General features: G+C 44.0%; 1 protein-coding gene across 1 annotated transcript in view; it reads left to right on the plus strand.

Annotated features, from left to right (window-relative positions):
* COL24A1 (collagen type XXIV alpha 1 chain) overlaps window positions 1–22,284 on the plus strand; it is a 505,872-nt gene that overhangs the window by 328,281 nt on the left and 155,307 nt on the right. The window contains exons 24-25 of the mRNA XM_068239109.1: window positions 3,241–3,285; window positions 15,256–15,309. Of these exons, the coding sequence (XP_068095210.1) occupies window positions 3,241–3,285; window positions 15,256–15,309 (99 nt within the window). The remainder of the gene's footprint in view (window positions 1–3,240; window positions 3,286–15,255; window positions 15,310–22,284) is intronic.

Genomic DNA, 22,284 nt, shown 5'->3' on the forward strand with positions numbered 1-22,284 from the left:
ATTAGTGCAAATGGGAATGTCACTAATAGTACACTTGTTACTCAGTGCAGAGCTGGGACAAGGCCCTACAGCACCCAAGGCTGAGACGCCGAAGTGCACCCTTCCATCCCTCCCACTCCAGCCATCACACACTGATTGCTATTAGATTAAGAGTATGCCTAGGGCCTAAAACCCCTCAACGCCTTAATCTCTAGTTATCTGGCTTGTAGTCACTGCCATGTATCCGCTTTTCTTATTTTTCTTAGCTTCAATTGCAGTAGAGGAATGATATAGCTGAGTGAGTTGTGCACCCCTCCTACACTGCGCCCTGAGGCTGGAGCCTCTCTCGCCTCTGCCTCGGCCCGGCCCTGCCTCAGTGTACACAGTGTTGCAGCCATTGGTTGGTATAAATGTCAGTGTCTCACAGGCATTGGATGCCTCAAAAACCTTCTCATATCAAAAGTAAGCTGTACAAAATAGTGCTTTTTCAAGCAAAAGGTGATGGTGGGAGAGGGGTTATAAAGCATGCTGGCTGCTGGGGTTCACTCTCTAGAGGTTGAGAGAGAGGTAGGCCCTTCGCCTACAAGTCAGAAATGTAGATCTAATTCGAGTACAAGTCGACCACTATACTTTTATTTAGTTATTCAGACCTAAATTTCTAGACTTATAGTCGGGTATATCAGTTTACGGGGTATTCCGTAGGTATAAAATTGTTTGTGCTACATTAATTTCATATTTTTTAAATTGATTCAAAAATGTTTACATTTCTGAACAGTTTTTGTACATTGTTTTATCCTTTTTAGGGTATTTGCAAAACTTTGTGTTTTTTTTATTTTTTTATCTTGCTCTGGTGGGAAAGATGTTAATCTTCCTATCAGGACCTTGGGTCAGCTATTTATAAAAGCACTCAAAATGAACTAGTCGCTGCAAAAATTGGAATCAGGGCTCCCTCTGGTGGCTGGTCATTTGACCAATATTATCAAAGAGCCAGTCACATGATGAGAAACAGATGTTTTGGCAGAGCTTGTGGAGGAGGTGGAACAGCTTTGCTCAGCCAATCGGCTATTGTGTCTCCAATACCCTCTGCTTCGACAGCTAAAGTGTGACCATTGCCTTGGATCACATGACTGGCTTTTTATTGTTTTTGTTCACATTTGGTGTCTAATTCACAGTGGTATTTTTTGTTTAGACTTATATCAGCTTCACCCGACACGCATTTTTCCTTTCGCCTTTATATCTTACCGTGAGTCTGTGTTCAGTTTGGCATTTGCAGAAATATAACTTTTGTTGTGTGAATACTTCATCCTACTACCAATTAATGAATCTGAGAGAGCCTAAGCGCCTTGAGTCCTATGGGAGAAAAGCGCTATAGAAATGTTATTGTATATTGTATTGTATATATCATGCACGCAAAACATGCCACAGTTTTTTTTTACCTTGCCAGCACTAAAGATGCCGGCATCACTGATAAAATTAGGAATGTATTTCAAGTGAGGCAATATTTAAAAAGTACTGTAAAAAATAGCAATTTTATTTATTAAAGTTTATACAGTAATGTTTATTATTTAATTTAAGGAGAATGTGAATCACTAGGAATGTTGTTGAGGGCCAAAAGAAACAGAGATGCCTCCATAATGAAAAGGATAATTATAATAATTTCTCTCTAAAACATATGGCTGCATGTATTCAGCTATAGCATAGACCACAGTAGGGCTATAACTATACCTTCTATGCTATACCTCTTTAAAAACTGCCAAAAATATAATTTATAACAAATCAGGAATTGTTGAATACAATGAAGTTTACTTCATCCTGGCATTTGAGACCTGTATAGCGCCATAATATGAGCCAGTGGATCTGGCAGAGACTCATGGTAAGTTTGGGTGCCATGCTTCCAAACTTATTGGTATACGGTGCTAAAGGTGCGTACACACATGCGACTATAGTCGTTTGTAACGATCGTTCCCCGATCTTTACCAACGACGATCGTTACAAAAAACGAACCACCGACTATTAAGGCAAACGACGAACGAGCCAAATCGCTACAAAAGAAAGTTCTGTCTCGGCGGATTTTAACCAACGACAATCGTTTGCAAAAGAAGTACATCGTTGGAAACGGTCGTTCGTACTAGGCTTGACATGCGCATTTCACAATTTATCCGTGAAACTTCTCATTTTGATGCGCAGGCGCATTAGTTGCTTTACGTGATGTAACGTTTGTTCTAACGATCAGATCGTTACACACCTTTTAAAACTAACTTTACTTAGGTCGTTCTTTCATCAATTAAAAGTTCGTTCGTCGTTCTCAACGAACGATCGTTGTCGCATGTGTGTACGTAGCATGAGACTGAGTACCTGATAACTAAATTAGCAGCAGGTGCCTAGTTTCATTTTAATGACTTGGAACACTGAAAAAGGATGATGGATGGTGGGGTTAGGGGCCAAGATTTGGAGGGTAAGCGCAGTGGCGTAGCTAAGGAGCTGCGGGCCCCGTTGCAAGTTTTACAATGGGGCCCCCCAAGCACTCTATACATAACAATTGATACGGCACACCAAAACCTGCCAATGGCAACTACAATCTCAGAGGTGCAAGAAGGGGATAGGAAACAGTTTGTTAATGATTACCAATATTCAAAGCATCTATAGAAGTGATTATTATGAGCATAGGACCAAGAGAGAGCCAATACTGCAGTTGAGGGAGAGCTCTTCGGGGCCCCTCTGGCCCAAGGGCCCTGATGTGGTTGCTACCTCTGCAACCCCTATTGCTACGCCCCTGGGTAAGTGTTAAAGAATAGGTATAGGGGAGTCACTATAAATTGTTAAATTGACAGTGAGAAAAGTCTTGTGATAAGGTTTTAGTCATTACTTCTGTTTATTTTTCAGCTCAGTAAGGCAGATTTGTCATGGCTGCTGTTTAGAATGAAGTCTTAAAATTAAGCCCTTGAACTGATCTTAAAAATTATAAAACGTGATTGTATTTTCTATTTAACTTTAGTAAAACACATTCAATTAATCATCTCATACCTTTATTTCCACTTCAGCTTTGCTTTATCATTTTGAAGGATAGGTTTAGGCATCAAAAGGAAGTTAATATGGGGGAAGGTGGGGTGTTAAAGTTGGGCGCCAGGAAGTAGATTTCGTTTTTGGAGATATTGGTGTAGAGTTCACTTAGGTCTACCTATTTTTTAAGATGAGGACGCCTGAATGTATTAGTAAATATAGAAACTGTTCTTCTAAAACATCTTCATATTTTCTTACTAGGGTGAAGTTGGAGATATTGGAAACATCGGAAAAGTGGGAGAAGCAGTAAGTTGTTTTTATTATTATTATTATTTATTGTATTTATAATGCGCCAACATATTACGCAGCGCTGGACATTAATTTAGGTTACAGACAATATTTAAAGAGACTCTGAAGCGAGAATAAATCTCGCTTCAGAGCTCATTGTTAGCAGGGGCATGTGTGCCCCTGCTAAACCACGCCGCTATCCCGCGGCTAAACAGGGGTCCCTTCACCCCCAAACCCACCCCCGCAAGACTTGGTCGCAAAGTTGGTCGTGAAAAATCTCTTCCTGGAGGCAGGGCTAACGGCTGCAGCCCTGCCTCTAGTCGCGTCTATCAGACGCGCATCGCCGCCTCTCCCCCGCCCCTCTCAGTGAAGGAAAACTGAGAGGGGCGGGGGAGAGGCGGAGATACGCGTCTGACAGACGCGTGTGGGGCAGGGCTGCGGCGGTTAGCTCTGCGCCAATGCGGAAGCACTCCCCGCTGTACGGAGGGGATTTGGGGGTGAAGGGACTCCCGTTAAGCCGCGAGATAGCGGCGTTTTAGCAGGGGCACACATGCCCCTGCTATCTATGAGGTCTGAAGCGAGATTTATTCTCGCTTCAGACTCTCTTTCAGGGCTCTTTTCCACTATGAAATGCGATTGCGATTGCGATCGCGATTCCGATCGCGATCGCAATCGCGTTTCAATTTCCACCATGCGATTGCGATTGAGCTACTATACTCATTATAGTCCAGCTCAATCGCATACAAAACGCGGCAGGACGACGATTGCGCTTTGACCAAAATCGCATCGCAATCGGATCGCACTAATGGAAATTGCTGCTGCAGTTTCCATTAGTTTAATGTACCTTGCGATTTGCGATCAGCAGCAAATCGCAAATCGCAGGCTAGTGGAAAAAGGCCCTAAGGGTGACAAACAGCAATATGACAATACAGGAATACAAGAAAACCAGATCACACAGCACAGTACTGTATGAGTACAAGGTAATGCTTAGTCAGTCACTGGATGGGAGCATGGAGATTAGGCAAGTTAGGTTCACTCAAATGCATAGCATGGGTGCACAGTAATGGAGGTGCATGATCAGGTAGGACACAAAAGGAGGAGGACCCTGCCCAAAGGCTTACAATCTATAGGGAGAGGTAAGGATACGAGAGGTAGGGGACCAGAGTTCAGCTGTGAGTTTAGAGCAATTGTGTGGGGTGGTAGGCCAGAGTGAAAAGGTGACTTTTGAGGGCCTTCTTGAAAGTGTTGAAGGAGGGGGCTGCCCTAATGGGTGGAGGTAGGGAGTTCCATAGTGTTGGAACGGCTCTTGAGAAGTCTTGGAGGCGTGCATGGGACTGGGTGATGCGGGGGACGGTCAGGCGAAGTTCTTAATAGGTACTTAACGTATTTTAGTTCCTGGACGTAGAGCTACAGCGCGCTCACGCGGCCGATCGCGCGCGTGCACGCGCGCTCCCGGCCCGCGGTTTGTTAGCCAGGCAATCAGTGAATCGGGCTATGGTGCCCGATCACTGATTCCTCTCCCCCGCTGAAAAAGCGACAGCTTCTCTCGGAAGCTGCGCTTTTTCTGACTGTAGCGTCCCCCATGCGTCTCTCTAAGCGTATGTTACGCTTAGAGTGACGTCATGTAAACAAACTCATGGCCGCCATCTTGCGGCCAAAAAGTAAAACTACAACTGAAAGTAAAAAAAATAAAATTCAAACACACATTTACATTATAAATCTCTTGTTTACATCCCACCCTCCCTAAACTACCCAAATAAAATGTTTAATATAAAAAAAATTACAATAAAAAAAAACATGTAAATATTTACCTAAGGGTCTAAACTTTTTAAATATCAATGTAAAGATGAAATATTTCTATATTTTTTTTATTTTAAACTTGTAAATAGTGATAGATGCAAAAATGCACCTTTATTTCCAAATAAAATATTGTCGCCATACATTGTGATAGGGACATCATTTTAACGGTGTAATAACCGGGACATATGGGCAAATACAATACGTGAGTTTTAATTATGGAGGCATGTATTATTTTAAAACTATAATGGCTGAAAACTGAGAAATAATGAATTTTTTCCGTTTTTTCTTATTCTTCCTGTTAAAATGCATTTACAGTAAAGTGGCTCTTAGCAAAATGTACCCCCCAAAGAAAGCCTAATTGGTGGCGGAAAAAACAAGATATAGATCAGTACATTGTAATAAGTAGTGATAAAGTTATAGGCTAATCAATGGGAGGTGAACATTGCTCAAGTGAAAACGACGGAACGCGAATGTAGCTGGTCCACAGCTGGGCTCTTACTAAACTAGTGAAACTTGTGGTTGCTTTACAAAAAATTTTTTATGATTTATCTCGCATTTGTTAAGCAGCATTACATGAGTAAAGTATTAAGGCTCATATACATGTCCAACATAATGCACAACGAACCGCACAACATGACCATCCGCACAACAAGTTGTTTACCGGACAATTACGTCCACACACGCCAACCAACTAAACAACCAACTCACTTAAACATTATGCGTTTTAAGCTAAAGGGCAAACTGCACATGTCCGCATTCAAAAACAACAAAGTTATTCAAAAGATTTGTACACATGTGGCCAACCTGCATAATAGTTGGGCAGGTTGATCCACCAGATTTATCTGGCAAACAACCTGTTACCAGTTGGTCATCTTGCAGTTTGCCAACCATACACACACCCAACTGTCTTCCAAGTTTAGAAGATAGTTGGACAGATTGTTTAGACGTGTGTATGAGCCTTTACGCACAGTGAATAGAGCAGAGTGCATTGCATGTAATGTATTGCATTCTGCTCTACTCATCGTGCAGTAAGTCTTTGCGCATGTTATTCTGCTTAGTGCACGCACCCCATGTCTTATACAGTAAATTGTATTGAAATCATTAATTACTGATATCTGCTAACCCTACAACAAGACTCTCCCCATACAGTCTTAGCACCCCAATATTATTATTATTATTTATATTAAGAAAGATTTACATAGCACCCTCACCTTTCATGGTGTTATACATTGGGTCAAAACAAACAGGTTCATAATATCCAGACATTAGTACACATAAAAATACAGACATTGGTGCATAATATAGAAGTGGTAGACAATCTACGGTACAGTGACAATTGTATGGTAATTAACAAAAAGGGAACAAGAGACGAAGCACCCTCATGTATTTTAATATATATTAGTGGGAACATTAGAGAAAACACTTACCCTGCTCTCTGTTTCATTATTTACTGTTCAGATTGCTTCTTATCAGCCCTGATAAAATCTCCGACTGAGCATTCAGTCTGGCTTTGTTCAGGAATCTTTATAGCTCAGTCTGTCTTCTGTGCTGTCTTTTCAAGCCTAAGCCTGCCCCCTTGTGGCTCTGCTCACGAATCATTATAGCTGAGTCATTTTAGCAAAGCCAGACTGAATGCTCAGTCAGGGATTTTATCTGGGCTGATAAAAAGCAATCTGAACAGTAAATAATGAAACAGAGAGCAGGGTAGGCGTTTTCTCTAATGTTCCCACTGAGCTATATGGTAAAATACATGAGGATGCTTCGTCTCTGGTTCACAAAACATACAGCATTTCACAAGACACAAAAGGGGGATTGCAATGCTCTTGCGAGCTTACAGTCTAAAGGAATAGGGAGGAACCTTGAAGTGCAAGTTCTGTACCTGACTTAATTGATTCAACATACTTAACTTGTTTCACCTCCACAAGGAGCTAAATCACTTCTATAGCACCTGAGTCCCCCTGCTGGCCATTTCCGAAGCAGCATAGATTTCCAGGGCGTTAAGCCCGTACACACATTCAACTTAGGTCACCTTAACTAATCATTTGCGGGAAAACGCACTATAATGTTTCCCAATGCAGAATCAAAGTGCTGTGGAAGTAATATGCGGTTTTCACAATCTGACAAAGTTTGAAACAGAAGAACCAAAATCAGGAATAAGTATTTTAAAACCTGTTAAAAAGGAGGTAGTGGTGGACTTACCTCCCCAGTAAATAGTCACAGATTCAGTTGACTTTTAGTCAACAATAACATTTATTCGAGAATGTCACAATGCAACACGTTTTGTAGGTTCAATCCTGCTTCATCAGGCAATAACTGGAGCAAATGAATGCAGGTCTACACGAAAGCCAAGCGCCTCTGTCTTTTTTTTTTCACAATCTGCCTGCGATTCCATATTGCTGACAGTCAGGTGGTTGTCGGCCGTGTGTGCCGAGACTACAAGGAATTGTCCACAGAAAAAAAAGCAGTTTTTCGCAGACTCAAGACTTCTTCCTAACTCAGGTTGCCTGTGCAAGATCATGGGATCAATTTCGTAAAACAGGGTTTTTAGTGAGGATGGTCGAAAATGCCCATTTCTGATTCTGTGGAAATTCCAATTTTTTTTATTTAATTTTTCTTTACGATTTTCTTTTTTTACGATTTTCCAGTTTCTGAGGAATTTTTTATTTGTCATTTTTTGCATCAGATAATGCAAACAATTTACACCCATTCCCCCGGGGAAAAAAAAAAAGGAAATTGGAAAAACAGAATCTTGTGATTGGTCTAAAATTACTGTGGTAATTTGATTTTTGTATAAAAATTCTGCATTCTCTTGATTGGTCTAATGCTTCCAAGTCCTATGACTGAGCTAAAATTACCAAGTTGCGGTAAATTGGATTTCTGCGGAATTTCCGATTTCCAATCGGAAATGCAAAAATTTCAGATTTCTTCTTTAAAGTGCCATCTGCTGATCTCTTAGAATGAAATTCTGCAGTGTGGTCAGGGTCGAATGTACCATAAGGCACTGTAGGCTCGTGCCTACAGGCGCCTGATGATGGAAAGGCGGCTCACTCCCCTCCTCAAGCTCCACGCTCCTTCCATATGGAGAGTCCTAAGTGAAAAATAAATGAGAGGTTACTCAACCAGCTCTCAGCATTCCACTGATGAGATCTCCCTTCAGTCTGGGACACCCCTAGCTATCTAATACCTGGGGACACCTTTAGCTGCTTAGTATTAGGTAATCAGAGGTACACTCAGTGTTAAGGGACACCTGTGACTACCTACACCGGGCAGGGGAAGTAAGGGAAAAGTAACAGCAGGGCCAGCCAGCACATTTGCAGTGCGGTTCAGCAGGGGTTTGTGGGTTCGCAGAGAGCGGAGACTAGGGTGCCAGAACATCTGTGCCTATAGGCTGCTGTGATGTAAGTCCGGGCCTGAGTGTGGACGAGTCTAGTCTAGCTCTTGTCAATAGCAAGTCGAAATATCTTTATTCTACCGACTTCTGCCTTTTTGATCTTGATTGTAAATTGTTTCTACTAATCACAGCTGCGTTAGAAAGACACAGTTCATTTTTTACGAGGCTCCAGCATTCATCTGGATTAATTATTACCCTGTATCGTACACATATACAGGACTTAGAATTTGTGGTGGCCATTTGGACTATTTGGGGCGTGTTTGGTTGTGTGGGGGTGATGTATGGAGTTGGCCACTCCATCAACAGGGCTAGATTTTTGGAAAGGCTACACAGGCCCGGGCCTTGGGCGGCAGCAGCCCAAGGGGTACCTGGATATGAAAGAGGATGCTAAAATGGGGAGCAACATAAGAAAAAGGGAAACTGATGCCCAGGAGAGCTGTTCATGAAAGAGCGGGTGTGCTGTACTTGGATCTCACACATGGAGGAGGGGCCTGCACATGGAATGGGAGGGGCAACAACATAATTGGCCTATAGGCAGAAAAAGTATAAATCCGGCCTTGTCCATCGAGCATCTTTTTCACTTTTTTTGTATATTGAAGAAAAAGAAACAATGTCGTTTTTTACACTTATTCTTGTTGTAGCGTGTTGTGAAGTGCGCTCGCCTTCCTTGTTTACCTTTCTCGTTCAGTTTGACTTATTTTTTATGAGTTTGTGGCGCTGTGAATACAGGAAAAGATAACACGGTTTGTAGCGCTCGATAATTGGCTAGAGTTGGCCGTTTCCTGCCGACACCCCGTAAAACAGGAGCAGCAGTGTGTCTGCTTGTGCCGTTCTGGGCAGGGGGGGGGGGGTCTCTTTCCGGCTCAGCATTCCAAGAATGTCACCTTTGTGGGAAGATTGCTGGAAATATTTACGCTTTCCACAATTTTGGCGTTTTACTGTTCCGCCATCACTGGCTATGGAGCTCTGAGAAGATCAGAGGCGCTGTCACCCACCCGCTGGCAATACTGAACACATAGGGGTGAATATTCCTAACAGATATGTTATACTTCAGGCCGGCAGCGCAGCCCACCTGTGTGTGCGCAGAAATACTTTTGTAATGTTTTATCTGTTATGAACCTCTTAAGAAAAATATGCTACCTGCAGCTGCTGTGTCTTAAAAGGAAAATACTCTCCTTCCAGTCAACTATAAGCAGTCCTTGGCAGAACTTGCTTTTCTCTGTGTACAAGAGCAGCCAGTGTCAAGTAAATCACTCTTCAAAGTATCTGGTCAGAATCCTCTTCACCATTCACTTCCTGTAGCACAGACCTCCAGAGTTCATGAGTAGAAAGCTCAGTATATGCTCCAGCCCCTAGAGCAGGCATGGGCAAACTTGGCCCTCCAGCTGTTAAGGAACTACAAGTCCCACAATGCATTGCAGGAGTCTGACAGCCACAGTCATGACTCATAAAGGCAAATGCATTGTGGGACTTGTAGTTCCGTAACAGCTGGAGGGCCGAGTTTGCCCATGCCTGCCCTAGAGTCTGAACAGTATGATAACAGTCATACAGCATCAGCCCCATCCATTTTTCTGCTGACAGCTCCTGCAGCTGAGCTATAACATGTCGTGTGCCCAAACCTTCAAAAATGAGAATTTTTACCGTCTCGAGACAGGCTTGGATTTACATCACAAGAGTCTATAGGCACAGACGTTCTGGCGCCTTCCGCAAACCTACAAACCTCCGCCGAACCACACCGCAAATGTGCTGCCTGGCCCAGCTGTCACTTCTTCCTTACTTTTCCTGCCCACCTAATACTTAGTAGCTACAGGTGCCCCAAGGTATTAACCACTTCAGCCCTCAGTCGTTTTCACTTTATGCATCCGAGCAATGTTCACCTCCCATTCATTAGCCTATAACTTTATCACTACTGATCACAATGAACTGATCTACATCTTGTTTTTCCGCCACCAATTAGGCTTTCTTTGGGTGGTACATTTTGCTAAGAGCTACCTTACTGTAAATGCATTTTAACAGTAAGAATAAGAAAAAAACAGAAAAAAATCATTATTTCTCAGTTTTCGGCCATTATAGTTTTAAAATAATACATGCCTCCATAATTAAAACCCACGTATTGTATTTGCCCATTTGTCCTGGGTATTACACCGTTTAAATTATGTCCCTATCACAATGTATGGGGACAATCTTTTATTTGGAAATAAAAGTGCATTTTTTTCTGTTTTGCATCCATCACTATTTACAAGCTTATATTAAAAAAAGAAATAGAAATATTTCATCTTTACATAGATATTTAAAAAGTTTAGACCCTTAGGTAAATATTTATGTGGTTTTTTTTTATTGTAGTGTTTTTTCTTTATATTAAACATTTTATTTGGGTATTTTTGGGAGGGTGGGATGTAAATAGTAATTTTTTAAATGTAAATATGTTGCTTTTTAATGTAGGTGTAGTTTTACTTTTTGGCCACAAGATGGCAACCTTAGGTTTGTTTACATGACGTCACTCTAAGCGTAACATCTACGCTTAGAAGGACATAGGGGGGCATAGGAGGCAGAAAAAGCGAGGCTTCCGAGAGAAGCTGCTCTTTCTGCGGGGGAGAGGAATCAGTGATCGGGCACCATGGTCCGATTTGTTGATTTCTGGGCTAACGATCCACGGCCGGGAGCACGTGTGTACGCGTGCGATCGGCCGCGGGAGCGCACATGGCCTCCGGGACGTAGCTCTACATCCAGGAGGAGAAAGTGGTTAATTAACTAGGGGTGCCCCGGGCTGAAGGAAGTGGAATGCCGAGAGCAGGGTGAGTAACCTCTCATTTATGCTCTACTTGGGACTCTGCATAGGGATGGAGGGAGGGAGTCACTTGGGGAGGGGAGTGAGCCGCCTTTCCATCATCAGGCGCCTGTAGACACTGGCCTACAGTGCCCTATGGTAAATCCAGCCCTGCCTTGAGTATTTTTTAGACAAAAAATAATGCATTGGGACACAAAAGGCAAAAAAGAAAAAAATACATGTAAAAAGTAAGTAAAACATGACAGCCGCCAATTTTGTAGTTTGTAGAGTCAAATAACTAATTTAAGAGTTCTGTATTTATAAAGGGGAAGGGCAATCTGCCGGCCAGCCTCCTGGACTTCCACTAGACCCTAAGCTCCTGCCTTGTTTGTATTATCAGCGATCCAGCTTTGAATACTGCAGTTTTCTGTGCTCTATTGCTGTTGTCCAGTAGACAAAATCAGGAAGCATAGCTCATGCCTGTTTGTGCAGTGATGTGCATATTTCTCTGTTTGCCGCGGAGTCCCCCTTTCGCTGCCTCCATCTGTAACATAGAGCAGCCCGTGTCTGAGCGGAACAGGCGATGTGGGTGAGAGCGACTCATATGTTTGCGACTGAGAATCTGGAAATCAGCTTATTTGAAGAACAATTTGTGAATGGAACCAGATGAAGCTGGGACAGATTACTGTAGGGTGAATCATTGTGTTCTGTTACATATAGAAGCCTCTGCGGTAGAGCAGCATGTGTCTGTACGTGTACGGCCTATTCTGGGGTCTAAGCATGCCCACACTATGGGGCATGTCAGCATAAACCGGCACAGGGAAGCTTCTTTACTTTTATCACTTATTTTGCTTTGAAAGGTGCCTTCCAGGAGTGCAAAAATAGCCTGAAGTGTCAGTTTACTGCAGGGTGACACTTTAGCACAAGAAACCCCATCAGTGTTCTGTACAGTATATGTTCCCATGGAAATGGCTGCAGGAACAGCAGTGTCATGTCACTGCTCCCCTAGTGGTCGCACCTTAGAAATACATGAAGAATGGACTGCAGAGAGGAACTGGAGGTAGAATTCTCCATGCTGGATTTAAAGAGAACCAGAGATGAAGCACCCTCTTGTATTTTACCTTATAAATCAGTGGGAACATGACAGTAAACACCTAATCTGCCCTTTGTTTCATTGTTCTCTGTGTAATCTGACTGTTATCACGTCTGATAAGAATCCCCGACTGAGAAGTCAGGCTGCTCCGTCTAGCTTTGCTACAGAAAGATTATAGCTAAGTCTGTCTTCTGTGGTGTTATTTCAAGCCCAAGCCTGCCCCCTTGTGGCTTTGCTATAATGACTCAGCTATAATCATTCCCAGCAAAGCCAGATTTAATTGCTCAGTCTGGGATTCTTGTGACTGCTGTTAACAGACACTTTTAGCAGTGAGGAGGAAACAGAGAGCATGGTAAGTGTTTTCTCTAATGTTCTTACTGATATACATGGTAAAATACACAAGGGTGCTTCGTCTCTGGTTCCCTTTAAGGACAGCAATAAAGGCTTTGGATTAAATCTCTTCCTATAAATAACATGTGCTGCCATCCTGCCCTAAATAGTAACAACAACTGCTGCCATTATGTCCCTCTGATAATAACATGTGTTTCCATTATGTCCCTCTGATAATAACATGTGCTGCCATTATGCCCCTCTAATTATAACTTCTGCTGCCATTATGCCCCTCTAATTATAACTTCTGCTGCCATTATGTCCCTCTGATAATAACTTCTGCTGCCATTATGTCCCTCTGATAATAACTTCTGCTGCCATTATGTCCCTCTGATAATAGCATGTGCTGCCATTATGCCCCTCTAATTATCTCCGTCTGATAATAACATGTGCTGCCATTATGTCCCTCTGATAATAACATGTGCTGCCATTATGTCCCTCTGATAATAACATGTGCTGCCATTATATCCCTCTGATAACATGTGATGCTCTATGTCCCTCTGATAATAACATGTGCTGCCATTATGCCCCTCTAATTATCTCCGTCTGATAATAACATGTGCTGCCATTATGTCCCTCTGATAATAACATGTGCTGCCATTATGTCCCTCTGATAATAACATGTGCTGCCATTATATCCCTCTGATAATAACATGTGCTGCCATTATGTCCCTCTGATAATAACATGTGCTGCCATTATGTCCCTCTGATAATAACATGTGTGGCCATTATATCCCTCTGATAATAACATGTGCTGCCATTATGTCCCTCTGATAATAACATGTGCTGCCTGCCATTATATCCCTCATAATAACACATGCTGCCATTATGTCCCTCTGATAATAACATGTGCTGCCATTATATCCCTCTGATAATAACACATGCTGCCATTATGTTCCTCTGATAATAACATGTGCTGCCATTATATCCCTCTGATAATAACATGTGCTGCCATTATATCCCTCTGATAATAACACATGCTGCCATTATGTCCCTCTGATAACAACATGTGCTGCCATTATATCCCTCTGATAATAACATGTGCTGCCATTATATCCCTCTGATAATAACACATGCTGCCATTATGTCCCTCTGATAATAACATGTGCTGCCATTATATCCCTCTGATAATAACACATGCTGCCATTATGTTCCTCTGATAATAACATGTGCTGCCATTATGTCCCTCTGATAATAACATATGCTGCCATTATGCCCCTCTAATTATGACTTCTGCTGCCATTATGTCCCTCTGATAATAGCATGTGCTGCCATTATACCCCTCTAATTATCTCCGTCAGATAATAACATGTGCTGCCATTATGTCCCTCTGATAATAACATGTGCTGCCATTATGTCCCTCTGATAACATGTGATGCTCTATGTCCCTCTGATAATAGCATGTGCTGCCATTATACCCCTCTTATTATCTCCGTCTGATAATAACATGTGCTGCCATTATGTCCCTCTAATAACATGTGATGCTCTATGTCCCTCTGATAATAGGTGCTGCCATTATGCCCCTATGTTAGTAACTTCTGCTGTAGGTGCTCTTAAGGCTGGATGTATACTTTTTGTGCCCCTAGGCCAAGTATGTTGTGGCTCCACTCATGTGCCGCCCTCCTTCCATGTGTATCATCCATGTACAGCAGCCCACCCCATTCTATGTGCCGCCCCCCTTCCATGTGTATCATCCATGTACAGCAGCCCACCCCTCTCTTTCATGAACAGCTCCCTTGGACATCAGTTTCCCCTTTTTCATCTGTTCCTCCTTATTTTAAGCCTCCTCTTTTATATGCAGCAGCCCCTCTTTCATGTCCAGGTGCTCCATTGATCTGCAGCTGCCCAAGGCCCGGGCCTTTCTGGTCTTTTCAGAAATCCCTGCTTTGGTGTGCGCAGGCTTCTGCAACTATCAATTTCATTGTCGTACACATCTTATGCCCATTGTGCATCACTGATGCCTATTGTTTACATGTCTTCTTTTTTTGCCACTAATCTGTACATGTACACCATGTGTTGCCTTCTGGCCTATGAGCTTTCCCTGCCTCACCATGCTTCCTCCAACAATCACACACAGACACATACACACACGTGTACACACCTCAGTGTATGCTGTACTTGTATAGACAACTAGTTAACTACTAGTTTTAGAGTAACCATGTAAACAATAAGCAGCTAGCTGTCTTCAGCATGGCTGAATCAGTAATGCATTATGATTGCCATATTGGTCAGTGATAGATCTTGGATAGATCTGCTACGCTTATCCTTCATAGTCACACATAACAATACGAGAGACTCTGTTGCACCACAGGCCCAGAGATGCAGCTTTTCAGTGGACGAGGAATTATACAGCTTTAACAAGGGATTTGCTGCTGATCTGGGCTTGGACTTGGTTTAGACAAAAGAAATCAGTTTTTTTCCTGTATTACATCTTGCATATTGGAAAGTATTGTTCTGAGTTGAGATGGAACGTTTGTTTTGTCTGGTCCATTTCCTCACAAGCGTAATTGCTTCTTCTTGAAGGATAACATACAACTTGTTTTATAGGGGCCGGAGGGATTGCCAGGAGAGGTCGGACCACCTGGAGAACCTGGAGAAAAGGTATCAGAATAAAAACGCATGTAAAAATTAACGAAACACGATGCTAACGTATCTCCATTTGCCAGTGAAGACAAACTTTTGCAGATTCATTTACTTTTCAGTTTCATGTATGAGGTGTGGACATCAAACACTTAAACCTAACCAGCCCAGTGCCCCCTTGCAGCTGCCAATAACTTTCCCATCTGCAGTACTCCATCTGGCCATTAGCAGCCGCTGTTGGGAAGCAAACATGAGATCAACCTCAATAAACAGCTCATCCCCTCCCTCCCAACAGTGAACTCTAGTGGCTGGAGGGAGTAAAAGCATCTGTCATGCCTGTAGTAATAAAGTGTGTGAGCTCCAATCCAAGCAGTAGTTATTAGAGGTTACAGTGCAGGAGGCATCAACCTCTGCACACTGGCATCCCATTTTCACTAATTAAAAAGGCAGTGAATATTTATTTTGTATTTTTGTGCAATATACCTTTTTTGGGACCTAGCTTCAATGGCTCTTAGAAATCAGATCGGACCTGTCAGAAATAATTAGTTCGAGTCTATCTGATAGAAAATTGTATGGTGTGTGCAAGGCATTATAGTCTTCTGCTGAGTACAGACAATACAATTTTCTGGCAGATTTACCTGCCAGGTTGATTATTTCCAACATGTCCGATATGAATTTCGAATGATTTTTGTTTTCCGATCAATTTTTCAATCGGTTTCTTGATACTTTTTCCGATCGTTTTCCGTTTAGTTCTATATAAATCGATTAGAAAAACAATTTAAAAAATCGATCTGTAAAACAGAAATCGATCGAAATTCAGATTGGACATGTTGGACAAAATCGATCTGGCAGGAAAATCTGCCAGAAAATTGTATGGTGTGTACGTAGGATTATTCCCAGTCTCAGCGGGCTGTCCTATTCATTCAGCCAGAAGAAAAAAAATCTGTGGATGTGAAGCTACTTTTCATAGGGAGAGATAGGGTGAGATCTCAGACCAATCAGCACCTGACTTACAGTGGGTTGCAAAAGTGTTCGGCCCCCTTGAAGTTTTCCACATTTTGTCACATTACTGCCACAAACATGAATCAATTTGATTGGAATTCCATGTGAAAGACCAATACAAAGTGGTGTACACGTGAAAAGTGGATCGAAAATCATACATCATTCCAAACATTTTAAACAAATAAATAACTGCAAAGTGGGGTGTGCATAATTATTCAGCCCCGAGTCAATACTTTGTAGAACCACCTTTTGCTGCAATTATTGCTGCCAGTCTTTTAGGGTATGTCTCTACCAGCTTTGCACATCTAGAGACTGAAATCCTTGCCCATTCTTCTTTGCAAAACAGCTCCAGCTCAGTCAGATTAGATGGACAGCGTTTGTGAACAGCAGTTTTCAGATCTTGCCACAGATTCTCGATTGGATTTAGATCTGGACTTTGACTGGGCCATTCTAACACATAGATATGTTTTGTTTTAAACCATTACATTGTTGCCCTGGCTTTATGTTTAGGGTCATTGTCCTGCTGGAAGGTGAACCTCCGTCCCAGTCTCAAGTCTTTTGCAGTCTCCAAGAGGTTTTCTTCCTAGTTTGCCCTGTATTTGGCTCCATCCATCTTCCCATTAACTCTGACCAGCTTCCCTGTCCCTGCTGAAGAGATGCACCCCCCAAGCATGATGCTGCCACCACCATATTTGACAGTGGGGATGGTGTGTTCAGAGTGATGTGCAGTGTTAGTTTTCCGCCACACATAGCGTTTTGCATTTTGGCCAAAAAGTTCCATTTTGGTTTAATCTGACCAGAGCACCTTCTTCCACATGGTTGCTGTGTCCCCCACATGGCTTGTGGCAAACTGCAAACGGAACTTCTTGTGCTTTCTGTCAACAATGCCTTTCTTCTTGCAACTCTTCCATAAAGGCCAACTTTGTACAGTGCATGACTAATAGTTGTCCTATGGACAGAGTCTCCCACCTGAGCTGTAGATCTCTGCATCTCGTCCAGAGTCACCATGGGCCTCTTGACTGCATTTCTGATTAGCGCTCTCCTTGTTCGGCCTGTGAGTTTAGGTGGATGGCCTTGTCTTAGTAGGTTTACAGTTGTGCCATACGCCTTCCATTTCTGAATGATCGCTGAACAGTGCTCCGTGGGATGTTCAAGGCTTTGGAAATCTTTTTGTAGCCTAAGCCTGCTTTAAATTTCTCAATAACTTGATCCCTGACCTGTCTTGTGTGTTCTTTGAACTTCACGGTGTTGTTGCTCCCAATATTCTCTTAGACAACCTCTGAGGCCCTCACAGAGCAGCTGTATTTGTACTGACATTAGATTACACACAGGCGCACTCTATTTAGTCATTAGCACTCATCAGGCAATGTCTATAGGCAACTGACTGCACTCAGATCAAAGGGGGCCGAATAATTACGCACACACCACTTTGCAGTTATTTATTTGTAAAAAATGTTTGGAATCATGTATGATTTTCGTTCCACTTCTCATGTGTAAGGCTTGGTGGTGTATTCTCCACAGTCAGCATGCAACGCATGAGCTGACGTGGAGGAGGTACACACACTAGCACAAGGAAACAGGCTATCCCTAGTATAGTGGAGGGGAGGACTGACTCCAGAAGGAGATTGTGGCGCACAGAGCCGGTGCAGATCCGACAGCCACAAACAATACTTTTGCGATAACGTCTCAGCGCAAGGTAGCGCTGAGCGCATAAACCAGAACTGAGGAGATCAGGACAGGTAGACAGAATGAACGCTTGCTAGCTAGCCGCTACTTAGTGACAGCAAGCGTCCACAACAAGACAGACTGAAATGAGGCAGCAATGCGTAGCAGCGATGGCGTGCCTCACAAAGACAGGACAGGATAGTCAGGAAATAGCAGGATCAAGATAGATGAACGTAACACAGACAAATATACAATAAGTATGTATTCCTAGCGTATTACAATTACAGCTATCAATGAAACTATTTGTAACGTCTGACTAACATATGTATATATCGGCAATGAACCGATATATGACATAAGCAGGAACTCTGACTAGGACAGGAGTAATACAGGGAACAGGACTCAGAAGGATTCGCTATCTCTTCGCAGAGATGAACGCAATCCACAAACGGTAACAGAACAGGATTCAGAAGGATTCGTTATCTCTTTGCAGAGATGAACGCAATCCACAAACGGTAACAGAACAGGATTCAGAAGGATTCGTTATCTCTTCGCAGAGATGAATGCAATCCACAAACAGAACCAGGAGCAGGGTAACTAACTCAGCACGGGTGATCACGATACGCGCAACCTACCAAAACGTGCTGGAAAGCCGACTAACTGCACACAGGATATAAACAGTTCGTGTACGTATACATCAGCGACACTGATGTATCCACGTAACACGAATACAAGGAAAATAATAAACGTGCTGGTATGCATATATATTGGCAATGAACCAATATATGATGCAAAGACCAGCAAAGTATCTTTAGAACAAGAAACACGATCGGGGGCTGAAGCGACAGCAAGACAGGCTTAAACTGAAGCTATGAAAACCCGAGGAGTCCTGCAGGAAGCAGATCTTTATACTGAGGTCATCCAATGGGAGCAGACATGCAGATTCCCACACAGGTGAATGGTAATCAGTCACAAGCTGACAGCAGGGAAAGGCAGACAAAGCTATGCAGCTTGCATGGAAAGAGATCAGAACTGCCTGAGCTGCAGCACTACTACTTCCAGCAATACCTGCTGCAGCAGCGATCATGACATCATGTGTACACCACTTTGTATTGGTCTTTCATGTGGAATTCCAATAACATTGATTCATGTTTGTGGCAGTAATATGACAAAATGTGGAAAACTTTAAGGGGGCCGAATACTTTTGCAACCCACTGTATATGTGGCTGCAGCAGAGGCTTCTCAGCAAACTTGGAGGATTTTGCCATATTGGATGACAATTGTGTAAAAAGATGTAGCCAAAGACAATAACGAGTGTTCAAATTAGAGTATTTTGTCTGATCCATCTGGTGGTTCAACTCTATGGACTATTGGGAAGATATTGTGCAGTCAGCCAATGTAGTTTAAACATCATTGTTCTACAGAATGTGCGCATGGTCACTTCCACGCAGTTTTTAAATGAATTACTCATTTACCATATCGGAGCGCGGAAAACATCGCCGGAAAGGCTTGTTGTTTGTTTTGATCCCCGGTAAAGTTGTTTCCGCGACGTTGGTTGTTCGATCAGTGGGACTTTTGTAGAGCTTGTGTATGGACCTTAAAACTGAACTTTAAGCCAGAGGCGTAGCTAGGGTTTTCAGCGCCCGGGGACAAAGACTATTAATGCGCCCCCTAAGGTGAAGGGTCGTGACCAAATGTGGGCGTGGTTATGGGTGCTCCACATTTGGTCACGCCCCTTCAAATGTACATGGAGGTTAGCAGGCTCACGCTCACCCACCCTCCCTCAGTATGTACCTTCCAACATGTTCCAAGACAAATTCAGCAATCATGAGCCCCCCCCATCAAGACAAATTCCGCAATCATGAGTAAACATGAGGCCCCCAACATGACCAACTCAGCAATCATGAGGCCCCCAACAAGACAAATTTAGCAATCCTGAGGCCCCCAACAAGACAAATTCAGCAATCATGAGGCCCCTAACAAGACAAATTCAGCAATCATGAGGCCCCTAACAAGACAAATTCAGTGATCTTGAGGCCCCCAACAAATCATGAGGCCCCCAACAAGACAAATTCAGTAACCATGAGGCCCCCAACAAGACAAATTCAGCAGTCATGAGGCACATAAATAGACAGCATTTCACATAAATAGGCAGAATGCCCCCTTAATATGGTAGACACTTCTCACCTGGCAGCAGTTCCCCAAAATACACTCAATCTGACAGCAGTGCTTCCCCAAAAATAGGTAGCCCCAGGTCTATAGGTGTCCCCAGAATAGGTGGCCAGCAGTATAGATGTCCCCAGAACAGGTAGCCAGGGGTAGAGATGTCCACAGAACAGGTAGCCAGGGGTATATGTGCCCAGTATATGTAGGCAGGGGTATGTGTCCCCAGTATATGTAGCCAGAGGTATATGTGCCCAGTATATGTAGCCAGGGGTATATATGCCCAGTATATGTAGCCAGGGGTATATATGCCCAGTATATGTAGCCAGGGGTATATGTACCCAGTATATGTAGTTAGGGGTATATGTGCCCAGTATATGTAGGCAGGGGTATATGTGCCCAGAGTAGGTAGCCAGGGGTATATGCCCAGTATATGTAGGCAGGGGTATATGTGCCCAGAGTAGGTAGCCAGGGGTATGTGCCCAGAGTAGGTAGCCAGGGGAATATGTGCCCAGAGTAGGTAGCCAGGGGTATATGTGCCCAGAGTAGGTAGCCAGGGGTATATGCCCAGTATATGTAGGCAGGGGTATATGTGCCAAGAGTAGGTAGCCAGGGGTATATGTGCCCAGAGTAGGTAGCCAGGGGTATATGTGCCCAGAGTAGGTAGCCAGGGGTATATGTGCCCAGAGTAGGTAGCCAGGGGTATATGTCCAGTATATGTAGGCAGGGGTATATGTGCCCAGAGTAGGTAGCCAGGGGTATATGTGCCCAGAGTAGGTAGCCAGGGGTATATGTGCCCAGAGTAGGTAGCCAGGGGTATATATGCCCAGAGTAGGTAGCCAGGGGTATATGTGCCCAGAGTAGGTAGCCAGGGGTATATATGCCCAGAGTAGGTAGCCAGGGGTATATGTGCCCAGAGTAGGTAGCCAGGGGTATATGTGCCCAGAGTAGGTAGCCAGGGGTATATGTGCCCAGAGTAGGTAGCCAGGGGTATATGTGCCCAGAGTAGGTAGCCAGGGGTATATGCCCAGTATATGTAGGCAGGGGTATATGTGCCAAGAGTAGGTAGCCAGGGGTATATGTGCCCAGAGTAGGTAGCCAGGGGTATATGTGCCCAAAGTAGGTAGCCAGGGGTATATATGCCCAGAGTAGGTAGCCAGGGGTATATGTGCCCAGAGTAGGTAGCCAGGGTTATATGTGCCCAGAGTAGGTAGCCAGGGGTATATGTGCCCAGAGTAGGTAGCCAGGGGTATATATGCCCAGAGTAGGTAGCCAGGGGTATATGTGCCCAGAGTAGGTAGCCAGGGGTATATGTGCCCAGAGTAGGTAGCCAGGGGTATATGTGCCCAGAGTAGGTAGCCAGGGGTATATGTGCCCAGAGTAGGTAGCCAGGGGTATATGTGCCCAGAGTAGGTAGCCAGGGGTATATGTGCCCAGAGTAGGTAGCCAGGGGTATATGTCCAGTATATGTAGGCAGGGGTATATGTGCCCAGAGTAGGTAGCCAGGTCAGGTGTCCCCCTCCCCAGCAGGAGGGGAGCAGCGCAGAGAAGAGCTGCTCTCCCTTCCTCGCTGTCCCCTCCAATGTCCGGGTGGCTGGCAGCGGCGGGCGGAACTTACCTCCGTCTCGTCGCAGCGCCGGATGGATCTGCCACTACTCTGGTCTGGTCCAGACCAGAGCAGCGGCTGCGCACCCGAACTTCCGCCCGGCGCTGGAGCGAGACGGAGGTGAGTTCCGCCCGCCGCTGCCAGCCAAGAGCCACGCGGACATTGGAGGGGACAGCGAGGGAGGGAGAGAGCACCTAAGGTGAGGGAAGGAGGGGGGATATGGCCCCCCTTCCCCACCGTCCGCACAGCTCTCCCTCTTCTCTGCGCTGCTCCCCTCCCCTCAAAAAAAAAAAAAAACCCCCGCAGCTCAGCCAGGCGGAGGGCGCCCTTGGGGACCAGGCGCCCCGGGGCACTTGTCCTACCCCGACCCCCCCCTAGCTCCGCGCCTGCTTTAAGCTAGGAATGAACTTCATCGCAATCAGTAGCTGACACCCCCTTTCCAACGAGAAATTTTCACCTTTTCTCTAATAGATCATCAGGGTTGTCTGTGTGGCTGATATTGTGGTGAAACCTCTCCCACAGTGTGATGTCAGGGCCATGGTCCTGACAGTTCACTGTCT

The sequence above is a fragment of the Hyperolius riggenbachi genome, chromosome 6, assembly GCF_040937935.1.
Source record: "Hyperolius riggenbachi isolate aHypRig1 chromosome 6, aHypRig1.pri, whole genome shotgun sequence".
Lineage (NCBI taxonomy): Eukaryota > Metazoa > Chordata > Amphibia > Anura > Hyperoliidae > Hyperolius > Hyperolius riggenbachi.